This window comes from Heterocephalus glaber, unplaced genomic scaffold (genome assembly GCF_053883595.1).
Source record: "Heterocephalus glaber isolate CG9 unplaced genomic scaffold, H.glaber_assembly_v1.0 deba00001472, whole genome shotgun sequence".
NCBI lineage: Eukaryota > Metazoa > Chordata > Mammalia > Rodentia > Bathyergidae > Heterocephalus > Heterocephalus glaber.
In genome coordinates this window covers 80,090,743-80,115,537 of record NW_028258315.1, presented here as the reverse complement: position 1 = coordinate 80,115,537, position 24,795 = coordinate 80,090,743, and the positions used below count along the sequence as shown (strand labels likewise).

The 24,795-nt window shown below is 33.9% G+C and overlaps 1 protein-coding gene across 1 annotated transcript in view; it reads right to left on the bottom strand.

Moving 5' to 3' along the window:
* Znf385d (zinc finger protein 385D) overlaps window positions 1–24,795 on the bottom strand; it is a 1,018,268-nt gene that overhangs the window by 721,547 nt on the left and 271,926 nt on the right. Inside the window, exon 2 of the mRNA XM_087181476.1 lies at window positions 24,529–24,747. Within this exon, the coding sequence (XP_087037602.1) occupies window positions 24,529–24,747 (219 nt within the window). The remainder of the gene's footprint in view (window positions 1–24,528; window positions 24,748–24,795) is intronic.

The following is a 24,795-nucleotide window of genomic DNA, read 5'->3' as shown; positions in this document are numbered from 1 at the left end:
TAGACTAATGGTATTTACTTGCCAATTCCCTGCCTGCAGGTCACAGGACTAATGGCACTTTTCCTACCTCAGCCATCTCCACGTGACTGCATTTTTTCTCCCTAGGTCCTAACAGGCTCTTCCTTTTATTCCTTCAAGAATACTAGTGGTGATCTCTTCCTACTAACAGCCCAAAGATACTGCATTATTGCAGTTGAGGGGGTCATTCGGTTCCTCTGAGTCACAATGACAATGAAATACAGGTGCACAGTTAGTCATCCATTAAATATAGTCTGTCAAATTATTCATATGTTTTAGGCATTAAAGCAATAAAGAGAAATACAAATTAAAAAGTAAAGACCTTTTTTCACAACCCCAAGCCTCTGTTATCTGGAGGCAACTACTACAAACTGAGTATCTCCTATGCAAAAGTGCTTTGGATTGTGACGTTTTTACATTTTGGAATATTCACCTATACACACTGAGATATTTCAGGGGTGGGGGACCTATGCTAGTTAATCTTTATAGTCTACTTGACTGAATTAAGAGACTCCTGGAGAGGTGACTGGATCATGGGGGTGCTAGCTGCAGGCTTCACTGCTGAATGTGCTATAAGGAGGTGTGGACCCAGTGGACGAGGGTCATTTGGAGGATTTGTCTGTCCCTGGCACTTTTCACCTCTGCTCTGCTTTCTGGCCATTACCTCAGACCAGCAGCAATGGAATCATGAGCCACATAAACCATTTCGCCTTTACATTGTGTATGGCAAGCATTTTGTTCCAGGAACAGGAAAGCTGACCAATGTAGAACCCGAGTTTAAACACCAAATTCACTTATGTCTCACATATGCCTAGTCTCAAGGTTATCTTATATAGTATATTTAGTGCACTTGCACTTTGACTATAACTAATCACATGAGGTCAGGTATGGAATTTTCCATTATGGCCTCAAGTTAGCGCTAATAATATTTCAGATTTTGGAGCATTTCTGATTTTGAATTTTCAGATCAGGGATGCTCATATATAACAGCATAATCTGAAAATTATCTATTGCATATGTGTGTATCAGATCTATTTCTATTTATTTTCACACACATACTTGCAGATAATCTATTCTCTTGAGTATATTGAGATACTATGACATGAATTATTCTGTGACTCACTTTAAATATTCTGTTATTGATGGCCAATTAGATTCATTAAAGTTTTAGTTACCAACAGTCACATAGTGACATCAACATGTATGATTAATAAATTACTTTCTTAGTCAATATGCTATTCTTCTTCATTTAAACAATTTTATTAAATATATTATCTAATACTTTAATTACATTTGGAGCTTAAGTTTATCTTCCAGGCCAGTGAAACTGTCTGACCTTTAGTTCACATAATATTTTACTAAGAAACTTCTTACTTCTCTATAATATCATACTCACTGTGTCTTTTCTATTTTAATATTGTTTACTAGTAAGTTTTTATTTTATTTTATTTTATTTTATTAGTACAGGTCTGCAGTACCTAATAACTACATTCATCATGGGGAGTAATGTGCATAGACATAACATATTTTAATTTTTTTTAAATTTCCTCTTTCTCTCACCTCTCCCTCTTCCCCTCTGTCTCCTCTCTTTATCTCTTGGTCCCTTTCCCATTTGCCAAAGACCTATCTTCCTGTTTCCTATCTATCTTTTATTAAGTAATTTAAAAAGCAAAATGAAAGATAGATATTAGAAAGTTTTTCAAGACTTAAATTCAGATCTTAATATAAAAACTATCAGCTACATGTAGGGTTATTTTATAATTCTTTGTTTTTCTAACATGAACTTTTCATGGAAAGACTAATGAGTACAATTTTTCTGAGGTACAATTTTATGTGACCTACATAGAAATATGAGAAAGTACTTGTTAAAAATATCTGTATGAACTTCAACAATTAAATAAAAATTCACTTTTATTTACAATTGGGTAGTTAAAATATTTTAAAAGGTGATCCAAGATAGAGTCTGTGTTTGTGACTAATAATTGCTTAAACCACTTAAAGTTACAGAAATTTTATAGTTTTTAAGAATGACTTATCAAATACTTATTTTTATTTTGAGTGAATATGATAATGAACATAAGTTAATCATAATTTGTTGACATCACCAGTAGTACATACTAGTCAGCAGTACTCAAAATTCTGTCTTTTTATTATACATATATCATTCAGATAAATATAGAGGCAAGATAATGTTCATAGGGAGAGAACTTATATTTTTAATATAAGCCATGCAATATTTAATTTTCTGTGTTTGATATATTTCACTTAACATTATCATTGTAAAATATAAATAATGAAATAAAGGCAGACTTTTTGAGAAAGGGGGGTAGATCAAAAGGAAGTGGAAAGGGGGAGTAGAGAGGGAGTGAAGAAGACTGAAATGATCAAGATATTTTATATGTATTTATGGATGTACATATGCATATATACATATATACACAAATAAACATGTGTATATATACATATAAATCTATATATGCACACAAACATATGTATATATGTGCCCACTTCCCAAAAGGAATATAAATATATATTGCAAGCATATACCAATAAAAATAGATAAAAAAATAAAGGCCAACTTAAAGTGAGAAAATATAGTTGGTCTTTCAGCTTTGATTTTTAAATCAAAGTCGTAAAGAACATCTATGCCTTTGTTATAACTTTATTTCATGGAGTTATGTTTCAGTAAGACTGCCTGATAGAAATCACAAAATGTTTATACATGAGGCTAGGGTTGTGGATCAGTGATACAGCACTTGCCTGACATGCCCAAGGTGCTGGGTCCAACCCCCAAGACCACAAGAGAACAAAAAAGGTTTATATGTAAAAAAACTTCCTTATTTAATAATCATAATCAAAAGTTAACTTTACCAATGCAGAGAAGATATAACTGTATGAAAACCAAGCTATTACTAGAGAATTTTCTTTGAACATTAGCAACTATAATATACATTTTTGTTGAGTGAACATATTTTTAGGTTCTTTACATAAATATTTCCTTTATTCCTCACAATTACCATAGGATATAGTTACAGTTTTGTAAAGCTAATGTTAAAGAGACAGAGGACAGAAAATTAAAGTGTCTGAGCTTGAGCAATGTGCAAACAGACCTTCCTTTATTTGAATCCAACCCCCCTTGTCTCTGAGGCACCTACTCTGAAATACTTCATGCTATCGCCTCAGTAAACAGACTCTGCCTATGAAAGAAACCTAGCTCTAGTGGTGAAGGTAGTCAATAATACATGATAGGATACTAGTTTTTAAGCTTTATTCTAGGCTTCTTTTCTGGGCCTATCTTCCTCTCCCCCATGACATCTTCTGATTGATGTCAGAAGGGACAACTCTACAGGACAAAATAATTTTTAAAAATCCAGTATCTAGGTTTTGATTTTCAAAAATTAGCCTTGATTAGTGTGAGGATGAGGAGTCATTAATTTGGTGTGGTGATGTACACCTGTCAAACCATTATTCTGGGAAGCTGAGGTAGGAGGTTCCACAAGTTTGAGCCCAGTCTGGGCAACTGAGTGATCTACTGAGATCCTATATCAAAATGCAAAATAAGAAAAGGCTAGGGATATAGCTAAGTGCAAAGGTCATGGGTTTAGCCCCAGTGCGTGGGGGCTATCTCTGTAAGAATAAGATTCAGTCACTCTGCATTAAGACCAGTTAATGATGCTCTACAAAATTAGCCTAAGAGTAGAATTTATAGGCCAGGGGTTTCCCTACAAAGAGCCCTGTGACTGTTATGTGTCCGTTTTGGCCATTAGTCCAAGTAAATATGGAAGTTAGAGGTGGCTAAACCTCCAGATAGTTGAAGATGAGATGAGATAAAATTGTTTCCTCCATGAGACACAAGTTTGCCAATTCTGCACTGATGCTAAGCAATAGGAATACAATTTTTTTAAAAAAAAACCCACTGCCAAAGAGCATTGCTGTTCAATGAAGGTGTGATGGAAATGACCTGTTGAACTGATGACCATGATACCCACACATAAAAAGGTGAAGTGTGAATTGCAATAAGCACAATAAGAAAGGTTCAGGTACTTAAGCAGTCATGAGGTCATTCAAGGATAAGATTAATTAGACTGAAAGGGAATCATCTCGTCTATTAAAAAGTAGACAGGATTCATTTATTCATTTTTATATAAGATTTGGCCTAACATTTCTACATTGTTCCATTAAATACAAATATAGAGTAACATTCATTTGCTAAATGGTTCTAGCTAGAATGATTTTATTTCCTATTACTTAACCATGCTGTTTACAAGCATTCTATAGTCATTCTCCATTATCATCATTAACTATTATTAATTGATAGACTACAAAAAAGACTATACAGAATAAAATTTTATACTTTTTTGCTTTCTCCTTTGTTTAAGGTTGACATAAGCCCATTTGAATATCTAAAGTGAAATCTACATAGCTCTTATGTGTTATTATACTATAGTACATACTATTATATTTTCACTTACTTTTTATGCTGCCCATTTTTGGCATCTGCTGTATTATTAAATTAGAAATGCCATGAAAGCAAAGATCTTTGCTAGGAAAATAAGTGCTTCTCTCTAATGTTTGTTGAATGAATGATTGGAAGAGCAAACACATTAAATTAACTCTTATCTTTATGAATACACCTTAAGTCATGTTGATTCTCACATTCTGGTTTTTCTGTGGCTGTAAATCTAAAACTCTGTATACCTAAAGAATAGATTTCCCCAGAGAAAACTGAATGAATAACACATTAAATTACAAAACAGACAAAATAGTGTATCTCCATGAAAATTCTATAAAAATGAAGAAATTCTATGTCTAGAATTTATCTTAAACTATAAAGCATATTCATGAAATGTTTCCCTTTTCTATGTTTCTTGGGGCTTTTTTCACTATTTATAGAAGATATAACAGAAAAATAATAAACTCTTCAAATGAGACAGAATTTTGATGAAACAAAGCTTCACGCTATTTGTGAATATTATACTAAATAAAACTATCGTAGAAAGTATGACTATTGATATCCTATAAAGGCTCACAATTATAAAAAGAACAAATAATTTAGAGTAAACATTAAGAACATAGTGAAGGTGATAGAATCAATTTTAAAGAACTTTTAAAATAAACAATTTTTGTTCTTGTCTGCCCCAATCTACTTCATTCTCTCCTGGTAAAAAGAGAATTTTTCTTGGAAAACCTCCTTTTCCCTATTCCACAGCTGAGTGGGATCAATGCCCATTCCAAAAGAATGCATGCAACCCACACCTGGCTTTTCAGTTAGCACATGTGCTCTCTGGCCATGGTGACTGGCCATAACTCAAATTAGTTCAGTGAATGCTGTCCTGAGGTTTTTCTGTAAAACATAGGAAAGAGATACTCTCTTTTGATGTGGTTACTGGTGGAGAAACAGAAGCCTAGAACTGCTGGTGAGGGTGGTATAATACAGAGCGCAGCCCAAGTGATGAGAGAGGACTTGGAAATGGAATGCTGATAGTGCCGAATATTTACACACACTGGGTGGGTCTCATATGTATTAACACAATGGCACTCTGATGAAGATAACATCATTCTATGCATTGTACAGTCTAGGAAATTAAGGCTCAAAGGCCTTAAATGTGAAAGGGCTGAAAGTCTCATATACTCTGCTCCCTTACCCCAACTTCAACTTTTAATTAAATGAGCCAATAAATTCCCTCTTTAAGTCAGTTTGAGCTTTTTTTTTTTGTACTGGGGATTAAACTCAGGACCTTGCACTTGTGAGGCAGGTGTGGTGCCACTGAGCTAAATCCCTGGCCCATAATTTAAGCTGGGGGATCGAATTCAAGACCTTGTGCTTGCCAGGCAGGTGCCGGCTCCACTGAGCTACATCCCCAGTCTACTTTGAGCTTTTTGATACTTGCACCTAAAGTTCTCATAGTACAGCATCATAAAATACAGAAAACATGGATAATGATATATTTAAATAATTAACAAAGGATATAGAGTATATGTATGTGTTTATAAAATACAGCACCTTTAAAAGTATTACTTTCCTTAAAAAAAGAAAAAAATATTATTTTCCTGGAGAATATAATTTTATTTGCAATCCCTATTTTCTATTTAACCTTTAAAAATATAAATAATTATTCTTTAAAATGCTACAGGTCTGCTGTTAGGATATTTCATGAAAGAAAAGTATCTTTACTTTTAAAATATGATTGTAATAGTACCCTTTCTAAGATAAGCCTATATTAGTGACAATGAAAATGAAATTGAAAGTGAACTAATAGTTCAGTAACAAATAAAGTAGTATACTCAAGGGATCTATCTTAGTAAGAGTCTTGGAAAGAATACTTTGAAGGCATAATGATATATTTATTCTCTTGGAGAATATTATGAAATTTAAAAGTAAAGCTACCTACTAATATACATCTTTAATATAAAAAGCAACTAAGAAGAATAAAGTAACCCTCTGAGTGCTAATTTTATAAATCAAATTTATAAAGATGTTAAAAGGCAATAAAATATTTTGATATTCATAAAAATGAACTTTCTTAGCAAGAGTTCATTATTTTTAAATACAAATAGCAAGTCAAATCCTGCTCATGAAGCATAAAAACCTAAGGCTGAAATTTGATGTTTTAGGAGCCAATTTCAAAATGTATTGCAAGCCAAAGTGTCTTTTGTGAGTTTCAGAGTATGAGATTTCTTTCTTCTTTTCTTTTCTTTTCTTTTTTTTGTCAAAGGAGATTTTACTTCTGGGTCATAAAAGATCTTATCATCATTTAAATTTCTATAATTCCCCATAAGGGCTTCAAAGGTAGAATTTACAAATATCTCTACTTGGCAAATATTCCCTCCACAGTGAGAGACTTGGAACGACTCTAGATCATTCTATTCATTTTCCTAGTTTTGTATTTGTCATAGTTTTCAGTGATAAACAAGATTTTTTTGTCCTAATAACTAAGAACGAAATATTGTTTTGTCCTGAGCTTGAACTTAGGAAAATGGAAGCCTGGAGTAGCTGGCAATGATGGCTTTAACACAAGAAAGTAGACCTGGGGGATGGGGACTTAGGGATAATGTTTCTAAGACTGGCATTAAATAAATATTTTGTTTCTATGATCATTGTTTTATGACTTTTTAATTATAAAATGTAGTTTGATTATGGGGCTGAAGAGGTAGCTCAGTAGTATAGTGCTTGTCTAGCATGAGTGAGGCTCAGATTTCAATCTCCAGTAGGGTAAAAAAAAAAAAGTTTGATTACAGCTAATTTGTAGTGTATTAGTATTCCATACCACTTTAGAGTATCTGGGCTTCATGAATAAAATTCCAGTTGTGTAACTTTTTTGCAAGACCCTTAACATAGAACCATACAGCTCAAGGAAGCACAACTGAAGTAGAATTTGCATTTTGTAAATTTGTCTTTATGCATGATGAGTGGTCACATACAATTACTACAAATTTACCCTGACTAAAAGAACAGAGTCCAGAACCAGTGAAAAGTCCTATTCTTTAGATTCTACTTAAGTTGTGCTCTTTCTAGTTCATTATACCTCTGATTTTAAACACTAACCTGTTGTTTAAAGAACTGAACCACTTACTCAAGACCACCCGGCTTCCTCTATTCAAATATAGTACATATTTTAATCTTTTTTAGAAAACCTATGAAACTGCTGCAGCTTGAGCTGACCACGATTTAAACAATTTAAGTATTTTGAAATTCCATTTGGTGTCATCCATGTAGCTAAACATCAAGAATCGGTATATATGAGTAAACAAAACCAAGTCTAGCTACAATAGAGCAGCTTTTGAAAGTTAAACATGCCAGGTTAACCACGTAAAGTAAGAGCAAGAACTCTTTCAAATAGTTTTGCAAACAAGATCTACGTAGTGATAGATATTATATATGGCTCACCTGAAAGATCTGTCTTACCTCTTATAGAATACATCAGTAGTATTTGTCTCCTTCCAAATTTCTGTCTTTAACAGAAAATATCCATAAAATGTTAGTTTATGGCTACTGTCAAAACTCTCCTGTCTGAGAAGTGTTAATAGCTTCCCAAAGAAGACTGATAGAATTTTCAGCTCAAGGGAGGAGATGATATAATTCCAGGGTCTCAACTTGCCACCTATTTTCTACCTATGGATTTTTTATGACTATCAAAATTCTGTTTAGGATTCTTTGAGGGACTGTCAAGTGGAAAGTGGCCATGGGCCAGAGCCTTTCAACTCTAAATGTGGTCCTAAGGCTAGCAGCTAATATATCACTTGAAAGATGGTGAGAAATGTCTAAAGCAGGATCTCTCATTTTAAATCCCCAGGCAATTTGTATGTACATCAAAATGTGAGGAAGAACCTGACCTACAGACCTACAGAGTCCACCAAAATAATTATATATATACATATATATATATATATATACACAAATCATGAAAAGAAAACCTTGTATAAATATTTTAATACTAAATTTATTGAGGCATCATGAGATTAACACAAGTTACTTTTGATGCTCAAATTGGTAGCCATTAGCTTCAGGATATTTATTAGCAAAGCGAACTGCTGCTTGGTCAAAGTGTCCTAGATTACTGCACATGCATTTTCAATTTCTTCTCTAAGAGCCAGCAGCATAGTGGGTTTTCTGTGATATACGACATCTTTTAGGTCCCCCATAGATAAAAGCCTGCATGTATTAAATCAGCAGAATGTGTACTTTGTATAAGTTTTTCTTTTCCTGAAGTGTGCACACATTTTTTTCAGCGGACTCTGTATTTCTTTGAGGATGTGATAAATCCTAAGTCTATGTCTATACTCTGGTTTCTCTTCAGATCACATAAATCTTTTGCCTTTTACTAAGTCTATGTCTATATATGTTACTTTCCCAATCTTGAATTTTTTCCAGCTTTTAACAAGCATTCGGCAGCATTTAACAAAGACTAACCATATTTTAAGTTAATGCTTATTTTATTGAGGGCTATCTGTATACTCACACACATACATTCTGTATTTAATCTTAAAATCATTGCTAAGATGGTGTTTATGACATAAGGCAGTAATCCTAAAACTTGAGCCTGCAGCACAGCCACTCTTAAGACCCATTACTCAATCAGTTTCTGATTCAGTAAATTTAGGGTTGGCCCCAAGAAGCAGACTCTGCCATGTACTCAAATGATACTGATCAGAACCACCAAAATTGAGGCCCCTAAAATAAGTGTTTGTCAAGTCAGTTACCCAGGTCCACATCTCAGATGCAGGCTACATGTTCTTTATACTCTAGCTGGTCATCCTAGGGGTTCTATTGCTGAAGTCCTATTGCTAAAACTGAAGCTGAAACCAGAAGAATATCTGGCTCACTAACCCGATCTTAAATTAATGATGCTGCCATTGTGAATCACTCTTGAGTCTGCTACATCATTGAACCACAACCTATCTAGAAGTTGTGGTTTCCTTTTGTGCATCATGCCAAGTACTAGAAGAAAACAAAGATCTCTTAGTGCAGCTACATAAGGCTTCACCATGTAAAGGGGACATCGGAGACCTCCTCTCCACTGTAAGGCAATCAATGAGGGCTATGGAGTGCAATCCAGGTTTCCTCCATCTAATCCCTTTACTCTGTACAAACTCACCACAAAAGTAGAACTCTCCTGGAGTCCTGAATGATGTATGAACCACAAAGCTCCTGGAGATCAAACTCAGGACAGGTAGGTGAGGCACCACTGAGCTAAATCCTTGGCCCAAAATTTTAGGATTTTTAAACCACCATGTTCCTAATAAAACTATTTCTTCATAGGAAAAAATAGCATTCATCTTCCATGATGTAAACAAAATATGTTGTTTGGTTTATACAATTTGATTATAATTGAACTTCAAAGAAATTTATGTTATAGCATGTAAAGATTTGTTAATGAGCTTTTATATTATGTTAATGAAAAAAGCAATCTAACAATGCTTAGGGGAAAAAGGCAGATTTTTAAGCATCGATGAATGTGTCAACCATTTTCTTTAGGTGACAGATAATGACAAAATAGCTTTGGTAAAAAAAATTATTTCAAAAACTGAAACTAGAAATCCTGTTTGACTCAGCTGTTCCCTTCTAACACTTTCCCTAAAGTGTTAAAGTCATCATAGTACAGTGATACATGCATACTCGTGTTTAGAGCAACACAATTTGTAATAGCTAAGTCTTGGAAACAGACTATATGCCTATCAACAGCTGAATGGATTACAAAATCTGGTACTTATACACAGTGGAGTACTACTTTGTCATAAAGGAGAATAAGCTTGAGAATTATATAGGTAAATGGATACACCTTGAGATCATATTATTAAGTGAAATAATTCAGACACACAAGCTTAAATATTGCATGGTTTCTCTTATATGAGGAAGCCAAAATACAACTAAAGAAGAATACATAATAAGAAGGAGGAAGATCTTTCTCAAATGGGAAGGGGAATAAGTGATGAAGGGAAGGAAAGGGAGGGGAGGAAAAGGTGATAAAAAAAGATTTGAAGAAAAAATGGAAATAGGGTTTTTGTAAATGGAAAGGGGATCAAGAGTGGGTAGGAGATCGAAAAAAAAGAATGATGATGTATTAGATACATGTACCTACTCCCCATGATAAATGGAATCAGGTTCTGCAAACACGTACCAATAAAAAAGAACTTAAAAATTACTTTAGGATCATCGACACATAAGATGTAAGGTCTCTGTTTTTAATTTTATGTATGTCAGAAATATAACAGGGTTAACACAGTCTTCAATGCTCATACTGGTGAAATTACATTATTACAATTTTTCTGGAACTAAAGAGATTTCTTAAGAAAATTTTATTTAAGCAGAGAGGAAAAATATAGAGGTGGGTATAAAGACCTAATAGAAGCAGTTACTAACACTGAAATAATTTAATTAGTGACATAAATAAAGGAAGTCATAGACTAGTAAATAAATTGTGCCCTGACAAAATTTTAATCATAAATTACCATTTATTGAGCATTTATATGATGGATCGGGTTTTTCTGACATTATTCTAATTTACTGTCCCAAATTTAGGAACTTCTGACTAAATTATTTAAATAATGAAGAGAAAATGTTCCTACTTGTGATTTCTGTACTTTAAAAAATTTTGATGTTAAAATTAGAAAAACTGAGCTGGGATGTAGCTTAGTGGTAAAGCATTTGAATAACATGCACAAGGCCCTGGGTTCACACTGCCCAGTACCACAAACACAAAGGAAAAAGGCTCAGGATAATTCTCAAGTGTCCTCTTGTCAGGCTAAAACAAAACAATAAATAACATTAGTCCTTCAATTTGTGTTGAAATACAATAAATATACTTTGTTATTATCATTTTTCCATTGAGGTGTGTTTCACATTTCACAGTGAGTGAATTATAAGGAAAGGTAAAATATTTAAGACAGCATTCATATAACCTAGCATAAAAGTCAACTTATCAACTTGTTTGAACTTTCAGTTGTAAACAGTGGATAAAATGAAAAGAAAAATATTAAGGAACCCTTTCCCCAGCAAAAATCCTATGTACAAAATGCTCTAGATTTAGCAATTCTAAAATATGCGTGACTGCTATGGAAAGGAGTCAATGACACACAGGATACTCATGATTATAGTACTGCTTGATATTTGCACAATGAGTATTTGTGAGGTTAAATTTACTTCTGGAAAATATATTATCATACAAAGACATCTTCAAAAGGTAGAGATATAAAAGAAGCAAGAAAAACATAAAACAAAATTTGCTGAATGAAGTAGTCTGAGGTAAAATATACATATTTGGACTCTCATAAAATGAATTTCTAAAATTTGATGGTCAAAATGTCAAACAAGTCCAGATACAACCTGTGATGTACATAAATAACCCTGCTTCTCTGAGAGGGTGAATTACCTGCTATTTTTTGTTTCATGACTGGTAGATTGATAAAAATTCCTAAAACGGCTAAAGATACAACAAGAAATGGTATTTTGATTAGTCTCATGGGTGGGCAATTATTGTTTTCCCAGCACATGTTCGAAAAACATGTGGTCATAAAAATGCCTTTATAACTGAGATTTTCCCGTTGGTTGAGGTATATAAATTGGCCCATGGTCATCACATTCCTTTTCCCCGTCCTTTCCCCATTATTGATCTTCTATTTCTTCTAACTAAATCTACCGGAGAATTTAGTTTTAAGGAGCTTAGGATGTGTACTCAGGGAATCTGAATTTTTTAAAAGTACCCGGGAGGATTCTGAATCATGTGGTCTAAAGGAAAACATTGGGAGAAAAAGAGAAATCAAGATATATCATGTACAGGCACAAATTTCCTTTGATGAATGTGATCGTGACATATATTTAAATTATACCAATAAAATTTAATTTAAAAATAAAGAAAAATGTTAGAGAAACACTGGTTTTGCTTTTTCTTATTTCACTGAAACAATTTTTCAAAGATAATGTGTCACGCTACAGTGTTTTTCTAGAAGACATCATATTTCTTGACTTTTCTGAAAAATGCCTTCAGCACCTCAAAATGAACCATTTCAGAGCGGACACAGCATTATGAACACGAGGTGGTCTCTAGAGCCAAGTGGCTCCCCTGTCTTCTAACAAGAGGACCATGGGAAAATTACTCTTGTATCTCTGTTTACTGGTCTACATGATGGATACTAAAAGCTAGTATAAAATATGATAATTACATTAATTATACATTGAGTTATTAGAATAATACCTAGAACAAAGTAAATGCATAACAAATGTTATTCATCGTTCACATTTCTGAGGACTGTGATATTCTTAAGGAGAGCCTTTCTCTTGTTCCTATAAGGCAAGAATTAAATTTTAAAACTTCTTCCTTTTTCTTTTCATTACTTTATAATTCCTTCAGCTGTCCCTAGTCAACAAGTGAGGATACAACCAGGTCACAGTTGTTATTGTATACAGTGTTCATTTAATATACATTAAGGAAATTAAATGCTCACATTAACTCTGCTTTTATTCTCCATTTGAAACCACAGCCTTTTAAAGCTCTTACTCATTAATTAATTCCCACATTCTCTGTATTTCCATACTTCTATTGAGTCACTGAAATAAAATTGTGAAGTAAAACTGTGTTTTCTCTCAAGTAAATTATGGAGTTGAAATTTATGTACATGTTTTCTCTCTACCCAGGGATAGCACATTTTAAATGGATAGTAAACATGTCTTATTTCTTTGATTTAATATTGTACCCAACGTAATTATTCATAAACAAGTAATGCATATATAATCCATCCTTTATCTTTCTACCTGTATGCAGTGTTGGCCTCAACCTGGGGAGAGTCTTGTGGCCCATTTCTTCTCAAGGAAGGCCTTAAATCTCATATAAAAAGAGTCAGGAAGCAAAGTCATCTTTGCTAAAAATTCCATAGGGAAAGAAAAGGCAGAATCACAGCATACATTATGAAGCCAAACAATTAAAAATTTATGATAGATGCGTCTGTCCTCTCTATTTTGTCTTAATCTTATCCCCATCAGGATATTCAGTTTCTGACCCATTTGGCTTATAGTCTTCAGATTTATTAGCTCTTTACTTTTGACTACTGAGCTGATCAAGTTAGCAATTTTCCACTTCTAACTGCAAAACAACTAAATTCAGCATCAGCTTCCAAAAAAAATGAGCACTACCTTTGAGGCTACTTCAGAGTAATCTTAGAGATATTATGAAGTTCTGTTGGAAACCTAAGTCCCTTTTATGCAATCTCTATGGATTCCTTTATCTGTGGCTGGGTTAATTGTTACAACTTGTTTTCATGCCATTTCCTTTATATCTTTCCTATTCATCACTACCTCACTCTAAGTGTGAATCATTACCATGAATTTATTTGCTTTTACTCTCAAATTTCCTGTCACGTCATTTCAATTGGAAGGAAAGGAAACTATATGTGTATCTACACTGCTACTTTTTTTTTTTGGTAACGGGGATCGAACTCGGGTCCTTGTGCTTGGGAGCCAGGTGGCAAAACCACTGAGCTAAATCCCCGGCCCTACACTGCTACTTTTGAAAATTACTTTCGGATTTTTCTTTTGAAGACAAATGCTTTTTAAATGTATTTAGTAAATTGAATCTGTAGTTCTCTCTCTCTCTCTCTCTCTCTCTCTCTCTCTCTCTCTCTCTCTCTCTCTCTCTCTCTCTCTCTCTCTCTCTCTGCCTTGTTTGTGCTTAGCATCCTTGAAAACCACACAAAAAGAGATGCTGGCTAAGAGGAAGCACATAATGCTTGTATGGAGCTGGAGAAAACTGAAAGCTGAATTCAATAGACTTGGTCTCCAAAACAGCAAAGTAAGTTACTCAGGGGATAAATCTTGAAAGGAGAATTTATGCATGAAAAGAATCCATCCTTTGTTATTACTAACTCTACTCTGAAGGGGAAATTATTTTTAGGGTAAATATAAAGAAAAGAGAATAAAAGTGGAAAAGGATATAGTTTCAAACATAGAAAAGTAGAGAATTTATTATTATCCTAAGTTTGATGAAAGAGAAATACTAGGATTGGAAGATGCTGTAGTAAGAAATTATTAATGCCTGGGGCCGGGGATTTAGCACAGTGGTTTCGCCTCCTGCTGCACAAGAGCAAGGACTCGAGTTTGATCCCTGGTACCAAAAAAAAAAAAAAAAAGAAAGAAAGAAAGAAAAGAAAAGAAATTATTAATGTCTAGGAGAAGCTGAAGGTGAAGAAATGAGGTAATCCTATTTTATGCTAAACAGATTTCAAGTTTAGATGCATAAAATATTGCTCTACGCTCTTGGTTCATGCTATCACTGCCACAAGCTCCCCATTCCTGTAGGTGTTCTAACTTCCTCAAACACATACACACACAGAAGCACAAAAATCTTTTTAAAAATGCCAAATAAATTCTATGTTCAAGCTAAATGCTATGCATTTCATCCATTCTTTTTTTCTGTTAAAGCTTTCCTTCATGTTCATGTCATCTAACTTCTCATGATATCATTGGTCATGAAGATCTCCAGTACACCTTATCTTGGGCACAGTAGCTTACTAGATGGTATTCAGTAAAAAGCAAATCTGTTTTATCAGCCTCAGACTGAAAAACCTTATCAATGTTTTAGTGAAAGTGATTTCTTACAGACATAGATTGGATAAAGAGATCTCTGTGTTGTAAAAGATGGTGCTCTTCCACAAACTTCCTATTAAGTCCAAGTGAATCAAGTGTCATTTATTGGAACTTCATTCATTTTCAAATAATCAGGTTTTCTATTTAGGAAGAAAAAAAAATTAGTAGCCAAAGTCTGAAAATTTACTCAAAGTTTGAACACAATTAATGAGTATTTGTCACCTTTTACTACATCTTTATTCTTCAATCATTAAAAAAATTAGTTTACACAAATGTGAACAAAATGTCTTATTACATAATTTGGGGTAATTTAATATTAGCATATTTTCATTGGCTCTCTTTGGCTGAACTTTCTAAAGGATATGATTGGTGAGAAAAATATGAGCAAAACAATTTTTTTATTCTCACATGGGAATATACCATACACTAATCTGGCTACAGTACCATGAAGAAAGCAGTTATCATTAAATAAAATCATCCCAAAAGAAGAAATCACTGAGAATCCACAAATGTACTGGCAAGTTCTAATTTGTCTATTAACATTCTACAAAATCACAACTGGTCCTTGAAAATCAGAAGATGAGGCAAATTTATATATAAATGATGAATTTATACTACAAAATCAAGGCCTGAAGTAGTAGAAAATTCTATGAGGCTATTTTGTTTTCATTAACTGCCAATGTTGCAGGAGAAGGATCTCTTATAAACTGAGAATATACTGACACTTTAAATATCACCTGGGACAACCAATGTAAAGCAAAAAGAGAATAGATCAGTGAGAGCTAGAAACCAAAATTTTATTTAGCTTTTCTGTTAAATGAAAGAAAATTTAATGCTAAGAGAAGAGATGAAGTTGGTTATACTCTAGATTTATGTGCTGCAAAAGGGCACCAAATGACTCTAGAATAATGTTAGATAAAATTGAAATATTTGATAACAATTAAAGCCTAATAAAAATAGAAAACGAGGCTTAATAAAATAACTCAAATACGATGAAGACAGTGTAAATAAAGCAGCTACAAAAATAGGTCACCTTGTTCTTCAGTCTTTCAACAAGCATTAACAACAAATTAACCATGGGGACCACATAAAACTGAATGGAATTAGTTGATTGTATACACTTTAAACATCCTGAAAGTTGTGTCTTTTAAACATGTATTTCAAAATGCTCTTAGGAATCAGAGAATCATTTTATTCTAATCCTTTAGCTTTTGTTTTCAGATAAAAATTCTTCACAATATTTCAATATTTCATTTTATACTCCATTGTAAAGCTTTTTCTGGTTGTTTTGCTTTGTTTTTGTATGTTTGTTTCTTTTGTGACAGGGCTTCTCTAAGTAGTCCAGGCTGACCTTGAATTCACTATGAAGCCCAGAATAGCTTCCAACTTGTGGTGATCCTTTTGCTTCAGCTCCCCCAGGTACTGGCATTACAGGTATGCACCACCATGCCCAATTCCATTACCAAATGTGTCACACAGTTAGAAAACAAAATGACATGAGTAAAATACCATTTATTCAGAAATCTCAATTCCATTATTAATTTCTCATGGTAATTTTAAATATGCATGTTAAAAAGTAGTACTACAAAAACATTAATATATCATAATGCATATAAAATTGTATATATTACATTATTCATATTTATGTGCATACTTGTTGAACTATGACAAAAAGTTTAGAAGTAATTACCTTTGCAGGATTTTTGATGATTTTTAGTTTATTTTGGTATATTCATGTTCAGCCTAGATTGGCCATATTATGTTAATCATCAGGAAAAAATAATTATTTGAAAAACTTAATTGCATCAAAAATGCAATCTTTCCAAAGAGAGAGACATAGCATGCTATGTAATAATTTCTGAGATCTGTGGTTTTCATGACAGGGTAAATGGTAGAATCCCTACAGTACCATAAGTCTACACATTTAATAAACTTTAAATTATAAGATTTCTTTCTGTCACTTTTTTACTTCACCTCACCTTTAAAAAAGAGCATTCACATGCAAAGGTACATTTCTGAAATAATAGCCAATACATAGTGACTAATTACAAGAAGACTTAGTTACATAACTTTTCTAAACAAAATATTTTTAGTATTTGATGCATAATGAAAATTTAAAGGAAACATCAGCTTTGTCATAATACTATAAGTTAAATGATTTCAAAATTGACAAACTCAGTAACATAAGAAAATATCTAAATATGTGGCATAATTTTGATGACAATGGAATACAGATTTACCAAAGAGATTAAGATGCAGACATGGCAGTTTTAGTGACAAAGCACTATACTGGCAATTGCATCATCTCTTATCCTTGCCTATTTAATTTGTAAAATAGAGGTGATGACACTTTCCAAAATCATTGACTGGTGTTCAATAGATAATACATATAAAATACCTAAAACAAATGATACTACTTCCCTTTTCATTCGTTTTCCATTTTTGACAGCAAATCTTAAATCACAAGCATCAAATAGAAAATAAGTACAGAAAAATGTCTTAAACTGTGTTGTATTTGTATGATGATATGAGTTGTGCACGTTCCTTATTAAGACTCTAAATGCATTAGTGGTGTCTGAGTGGGACTCCTAGGTATGAGTGGCTTAGATAATTTTGCATGCAGGCAGAAGACTAGAGATCTACACTGTAAGGTATGAGGAGAGCATGGCTTCACAGAGAGTGAGGTTGACCTGTGTGTGACCAGACTGCAACAGAGGCATCAGCAAGGCTGCAGCTGGAATGGCCTCTCAGATACACCCACTCATTTTTGAAGCAAGAGGGCAGGCTTTTGTATGCCAGCCCTGAACAGCCATTGAATGCAGGCTGGTCAGAAAGAGCTCTTGTCAACCAGGGGCAAGGCTTGAGGAAGGAGAGAGGAGGGAACCTTCCCATCCCAGCAGGAGGGTCCCTGAAGGTACAGGACAGCACACATGCTGGGGTGAACATATGTTTTATATCATTCTTTCTACAAAAAGTCTATCAATGTCAAAAATTGAAGTGAAGTCTTACCTGTAGACACAATAGTATCCTAATTAATCTATCTACATCAGATACTATTTCACCAAGATGTTCAGAAGATCAGTCTCTAATAATTGAGATGACATGTGAAATGCCTTATTTTTCTCAGAAATTTTAGATATGATAATGCCCTTTGTAGTGTGTACCAGAATATGCTTCAAGGCATATAATTACATATTATTCAAAACAATGTATTATGGTACTTTTTTCCATGTAGATAATCCTGAATGAATACTAAATTTACTTGAATGTCTTTTTATTTTATTTGCATTCTTAAACAAATATGTATAGTTTGGATTAATTCAAGTATAAATCTCCATTGTTATATTTCTTTTTTGACATACTATAATTATTTTCTATTTGAAATCTAAATTGAAGTGAAATTTTTCCCAAGACAGAAGTGGTTCACAACAATCATTTTTGCAAGTGCACATATTCAGAGAGAGGAATAAAATAACTCTCATATCTTTCTCTAAATAATCTAAAATGATGACGTTCTTATTAAGATCCAATACTTAACATGACTCTCCAGTGTTAGGAGTAACCATTAAAAGAGTAATAGATATAGAATTCTCATAACTAGCCTCCTTTCTTAATGTCAACAAGCCTGAAAAGGCATATATTTATAGTGGAGAGATGGGATATATAAAAGAAATAATGTAGTTCTACATTAATGTAAAGTACTAATTCACTTGAGATTGATTCAGTTCTTTGTATAGTTAAAAGTAAGGGTCCCTTACTACACTCCACAGAAGTAATAAAAAGGAATACCTTTTTAAATAAAGTTGAGGGATAGAGGACAGAAGAGATCATCATTTAGAATACATCCAAAGAAAATTCTTTTTGAAGAGTGAAACCATTCATTTATGGTCTTTTTCTGGAGACAAAAATCACCTCAAGTGGAAAAACTGTTTTATCTTCCACTGTATAACTCTTAAATTATAATTTTCTTCCCCTTAACAAGCTTTTAGAAAAAATCTAGATATAGATATATCTATAATTATATAGCACCGTATGTGCTAGTGTTAAGGGAAATAAACTGTCAGGATAGTTTTTATTAACCAGTGCAGTTCAGAGCTACAAATAAATGACCTATTGAGTAATGAGAAGACATAGAGAAAACTTAAATACATCTCACCAAGTGAAAGAGGTCAATGTGGAAAGGCTACATATTGTATAAGCTCAACTACATGACACTCTTGAAAAGGGAAAACTATGGGACTGTGAAAAGATCAGTGGTTCCAAGTTAGGAGGGAGGATTGAATAGGCACAGCACACAGGACTTTTGAAATTACTTCAATTACATCATTATATATTTGTCCAAACCCATAAAATGTAGTATATACCAATGGTACCATGTATACTGGGCTTATGGTTTTGCAAACATCCAGGAATGAAGTCGTGAACAAAAGAAGGAGGCCAAGAGAGTTTTTATTGAAAATAAGAAGAAGGAGAACAGCTCCTGGATTTCCAGGAGGGGTCTGGAATGGGTGGCCAGATGGTCCTTCAATCTAGAGCTATTTATAGCACAGGTACTGTGTGACTATTTAGTGGTCACCTATCACAGGTGGATTTAAAATGATTAATTGAGACTCAGGCTTTTACCCAATTCTTTGACCTATAGGGTTTATAGGAAATTGGGATCTCAGAAGGAACCAGTTAATTTGGATTATAATTTCTTTAAAATTCAGAAACTTAATAGGGAGCGGGCTTCCTCTAGTAGGGGGTGGGCTGCTTTCCACGCAACCTGAGGAAGTTCATTCTTTGACCAAAGTCCTAGTTCATTGTCTATTCTAATTTTTATCAATATGGCCAGTCACCCCATTGTATCTCAGGCTTTTCCACTAGCTAGCTACCTTACCCATAAGCTAATTAAATAAAACTATTTTCTATACCAAGAGTCAACCCTAAGGGAAACTATGGATTTGGGTAAATAATGATGAATCGGTGTCGCAGCTTATCAACCATAACAAGTATACCAATGTGGTGTAAACTGTTGACTGTCTAACTGCCAGTGAAAAATGGAACTTTAAAAGATAGATTTTTTTAAGCAACTTCTCCACACTTCCTCCTGCTGAGCACATAACCAATACATACTCCTCTCCAAATGAAATGAGAGAGTATGCAGATACCAGGTCAGGAGGCTGGACCCCAGGTTCCTTTCCACAAGAAAAATGACAACAAGGGGAAGACACGACTGAAAGCAATAAAGCAATTCTGAAAATCTACATTATTTCTCTGTACTCCTCCTCCCCTCTGTTCCCTGCTATAAAAAAAACCCTTACCCTCCTATACCCAATGAGATGGTGATTTGAGGCGAAGACTCTACTCTTATTAAGGCCAACTCAAGCATAATTTCTTAGTTAGATAATGGTATTGACATGGTGACATCAGAATCTTCTCTAATTCCTCATTAGTTCAAAGAGTTGGCACTGACCCTAACATTCATGATTTTTCTCTTACCATGTCCACCTTCCTTTGAAGCATAATCTCAGGCCAAAAGAATATGACCTAACCCAAAGGCTCCCATGAATCATAGTTGTTTTTAGTTTTTTATTTACTAACATGACAATACTTAAAAAGCCTTGGAGAAAATAATCTGAATAGAAAAGTTACTGATAAATGTTAGGCAGAAAGTCAGACATTAGCAGGCATGAGAGATGAAATGGGGGGTCCAAAATGACATGACCTGCCAGTTAATTAAAGAAAGATTGTAATGTATAATATACTTGTCATAATTTCTTAGGTCATAGACCTAAAGCAATCCTTCAGAGCACAATGACACCGTAAAGTTATACAGGTTACACATTCCTTTGGCTATCTGACCACCTGCCAGTCTATTTCCACAGCAAGGCACAGTGTTTCTGGGTGCCTTGCCCTATACCCAATGACAGGAGAAAAGGAAGCATTCTTTAATCAAGCCTCCCTCCTCAGGCTGAGGGATTTAGATTCTTACATGATTAAAATTCTTACATGATTAAGGCCCCTGAAGGAACACTGAACACCTAAGATGAACAAGGAAGACATTTTTGATACATCAACATTCTAAAGACACCTTTATGAGAAATGTCAATAAACATATAATTATCATAGTTCCCTGCACCTCAGGAGTTACTTTTGTGTGCAAAAATAGGCAACCAAACTCACTCGGTGTAGATGTCTCATGACACCACCCACTTTGTTGCTTTAAGTATAACTCTATAATAGAGATAGTATAACAGTATAATTAGGGGCTATGGGATTGTTCCCCTCCACTCACTTGAACCCAGGTGATGCCGCAAGGCCAACCCTCCTGACCTTTGTCCTAAGGCCCACTACCTAGAAGCAGAGAACAATAAAGACCGCTGGAAATTTCCCAAATTCCAGGACGTGTGTGCTAGACCTGCTGGCATGACCTACAATTTTTATTCACTTGGAGCTCCTTAGAGGTTCATGCATATGGACAGCATCTCATACATCCAATTATCTCAGAGTGCATTGTGGGAAAGGACATGTGTATAGATACAACTGATATGACTCAGCTCCCTGTCAATCATATTGTCAATCACACTGTGGAAGACCCAATGAGAGGCGCTATAGGCCTGGTGCAACATTGCAAATTTTTAAGCCCAACATCACACTCAGTGCTCCTGCCATTTTCCTTTCTGCTAGAGCAAGCCTGCATGTTCTGAGCATACCATACCTTCACACTTTAAAGTTCGTTCAACTTCACTGCTTTTTCCTTACCATTGTATGCCAAGTCCAACTCTCCGCTCATCGCACACAAGAACCTGAAAATCTGTCCCATGGTAACACATCTACTTTAGAATATATTCTACCTATACTTCTGCATGGCCTATCTTGGTTTGATTCTTTGATTAAAGGCCCAAGGAACCAAGGACAAAGGAAGTGAGGTTCCTTACTGCATCAGGTCCTGGCTTCCTGGTAATGATAAATATTTTGTTGAGCACTATACAGGTGAAAGCACTTAGGGAATACAATAGAATCTTAATTTTTATGTTCTCCTAAAATAATTTCTCTCTTTTTATAAATTAAGGCAGGAATTCTTTAGAATATTCATTTTGAGATACAATAGACTGAAGAGGTACAGCATTTTAATGAATAAGAGAAGGTTTTGACTGCCAATTTGAACATTATAGTTGTGTGGCCTTCAATACATTACTGAATCAATGTTATCCTCAATTTTCACATGTGTAAAAGAAAGATAATGGCAATATCTCTCTGGTTAATGGTGAGGAAAAATTGAAAATTGAATAGAAAAATGTACATGAAGCCTTTAGTTCAATACTAGTCCATAATAAGGCCACTGATATAATTATTTTAAAATATCCAATTGAAGGAAATTCATTCCTATTATTATGGCTTGAAAATCATTGACCATTGCAAATTTTGCCTGGGACTAACCCTTAGTTGGGTTCCTAAACCAACAATATCTTTTGTCCTAGTTTTATTCAACAATATTTATTATCTCTCCAAAAGGGGTGTATGACATCATGGTAGCTGAAATAAAATGACAACCAACACAGCCTTAAAAACAGCTTCTAATTGAATTACACAATTGAATTTAAGATGATCTCTCCTAAAAGTTAATGATAGGTAATAGATTTTTTTTCTTAGTAAGTTCAAAGTAGAAACTGTACAACACGTATTTTTAATCATCACTTAAAGACATTTGCTTTCTAGTTCATATTATGCCCATAGAACTTACTAGCTCTCAATTACTTTCTGATGAAATTTTTGTTTCTTACATATCTTTGACAATTTATAATCCTGATTAATTAAATGCCATATTATTTGAAAGAGAAATTTGAAATTCTTTCAATTAGAATAATATAGCTCAACTCATTCACACACACACACACAGTCAGAGCAAGGTAGGAGCAGTTTTCACTTTTAAAATGTACTGTTTTTCTTCTCATTGTTTGATGGCCTTGAAACAAGTTAAAAATTATACTAAATATCCTCATGTCAAATATCAGAATGAGATATGATAGAAAAAATAAAGATAAGTAGAAAGAAAACAAAGCAAATCCTAATTTTAAACTTGTACTTTAAAAAATACTGCAAATTCAGGACACAAAGTTATTCAAGCTTCTCACATCTGTACTCTATGTCACTGTTTAGGCTTGTTTGTTTTGTTCTTTTTTCTTCCAGGCTTAGTCACATCCAAACCCCTTAAAGATACTGCAAGTCCTTAAATTAACCCAGGAACCTGCCGCCCTAGGATAGAGAAACACATTCTATGGGTTTGAAGAATGGTCTTAGGCAAAACGTTTTGGAATCTCCATCTTAAAAAATACAATAGATTGGGCCTGTGCCTTTCTCTGTAAAATAGGCCTTTCACTACAATTGGGAGATCAGAAATGGGCCTTTCACCTAAAAAAATAAGCCATTACTTTTCCGCCTATGAATAGGCCATCACCTTTTACCTGTAAACTGAGCCCAAGGTTTCTAATGGTTCTCAAATTCCAGATTTACATCTCACAAACACATATATATTCCCAGTTCCAAACACTAATGCACCTCTATCTTTGGGCCCTCACTCTATTTTCTGAGTGTGCACTTCTTTCAGTCTGTCTAGTCAAACCTACTGGGCAGACTGAGTTGAGGACCCCACCTCCTCTTTGGGCTATGACAAGAACAGATTAAAATTTAGCCTCATTTCTAATAGTCAGCAAAATTTAGATGAAATATACTTTACTTATTAAATGGGAATCATCTGACCAGAATACAATACTGTACATCTCATTGATATGCCTTAGCTCTTTAAGGCCCCAACTGCACATATCCATCCATCTCTCCACATCCCCCCATACTTCCTAATAACCTTCCATCCTTTTCCAAAAAAACATTTGTGCTATTTGTAAACATTTTTCTCATAAATTGAACACCTACTTTTAAACAGAGATTAAACACACCATTAATTTTTACTAGCTAATATAAACAATTTGTACTAACAGATGATAGTTCACTGAATTAAACACATATCTGAGAAGATATATAGTATTTCAAATTAATTGTAATCTTACTAACCCAATGAGTTCCCCATATCTGCAAAGAAACAAAAAAGCAAAAACTCACTATTTTATATATACTCATAAAGGATGTCCAGATATATATTCAATTATGTTAAAGGCAAACATCAAGAAATTCTAAAATTAACTTTTTTAAATTATAGAATATTTCCTCGTGGTCACAATCTTATATAAAACAAAGCAAACAACATGTTTTTACAAAACAAAAGATATATGTCCTCTCCTGAAGAGAAATGGATTTTAACACATTGTACTTCGCTGATAATTTTTTTTACTGGTATTAAAAAAGACTAAGCTATTCCTTTATTTTCACATCTGCAGGTACACAAATAACTTAAGTTGATGATGTAAATTTGACAGCATATTTCTAGAAGAGCTTACCATTGTCATTTTTAAGCATCCCATTGGTGAGTTGTTTTAATCGTTTTTGATGTGATTTGCCATTGTAGTGGATTTGTGCTTGAGCGGCTGAATTCAGCTGAATGTTACACACACTGCACAAAGTGAAGTTGGTGTGTTTCTTTTCTCTTTCTGGTTTTTCTTCAAAGTCATCAGACATTAATTCAGCCTCACTCTCCCCATCTTGGGCACATGGGAAATCTGAAGGTACAAAGAAAGTTATGAACAAGCAGAAAATGATTTACAGAA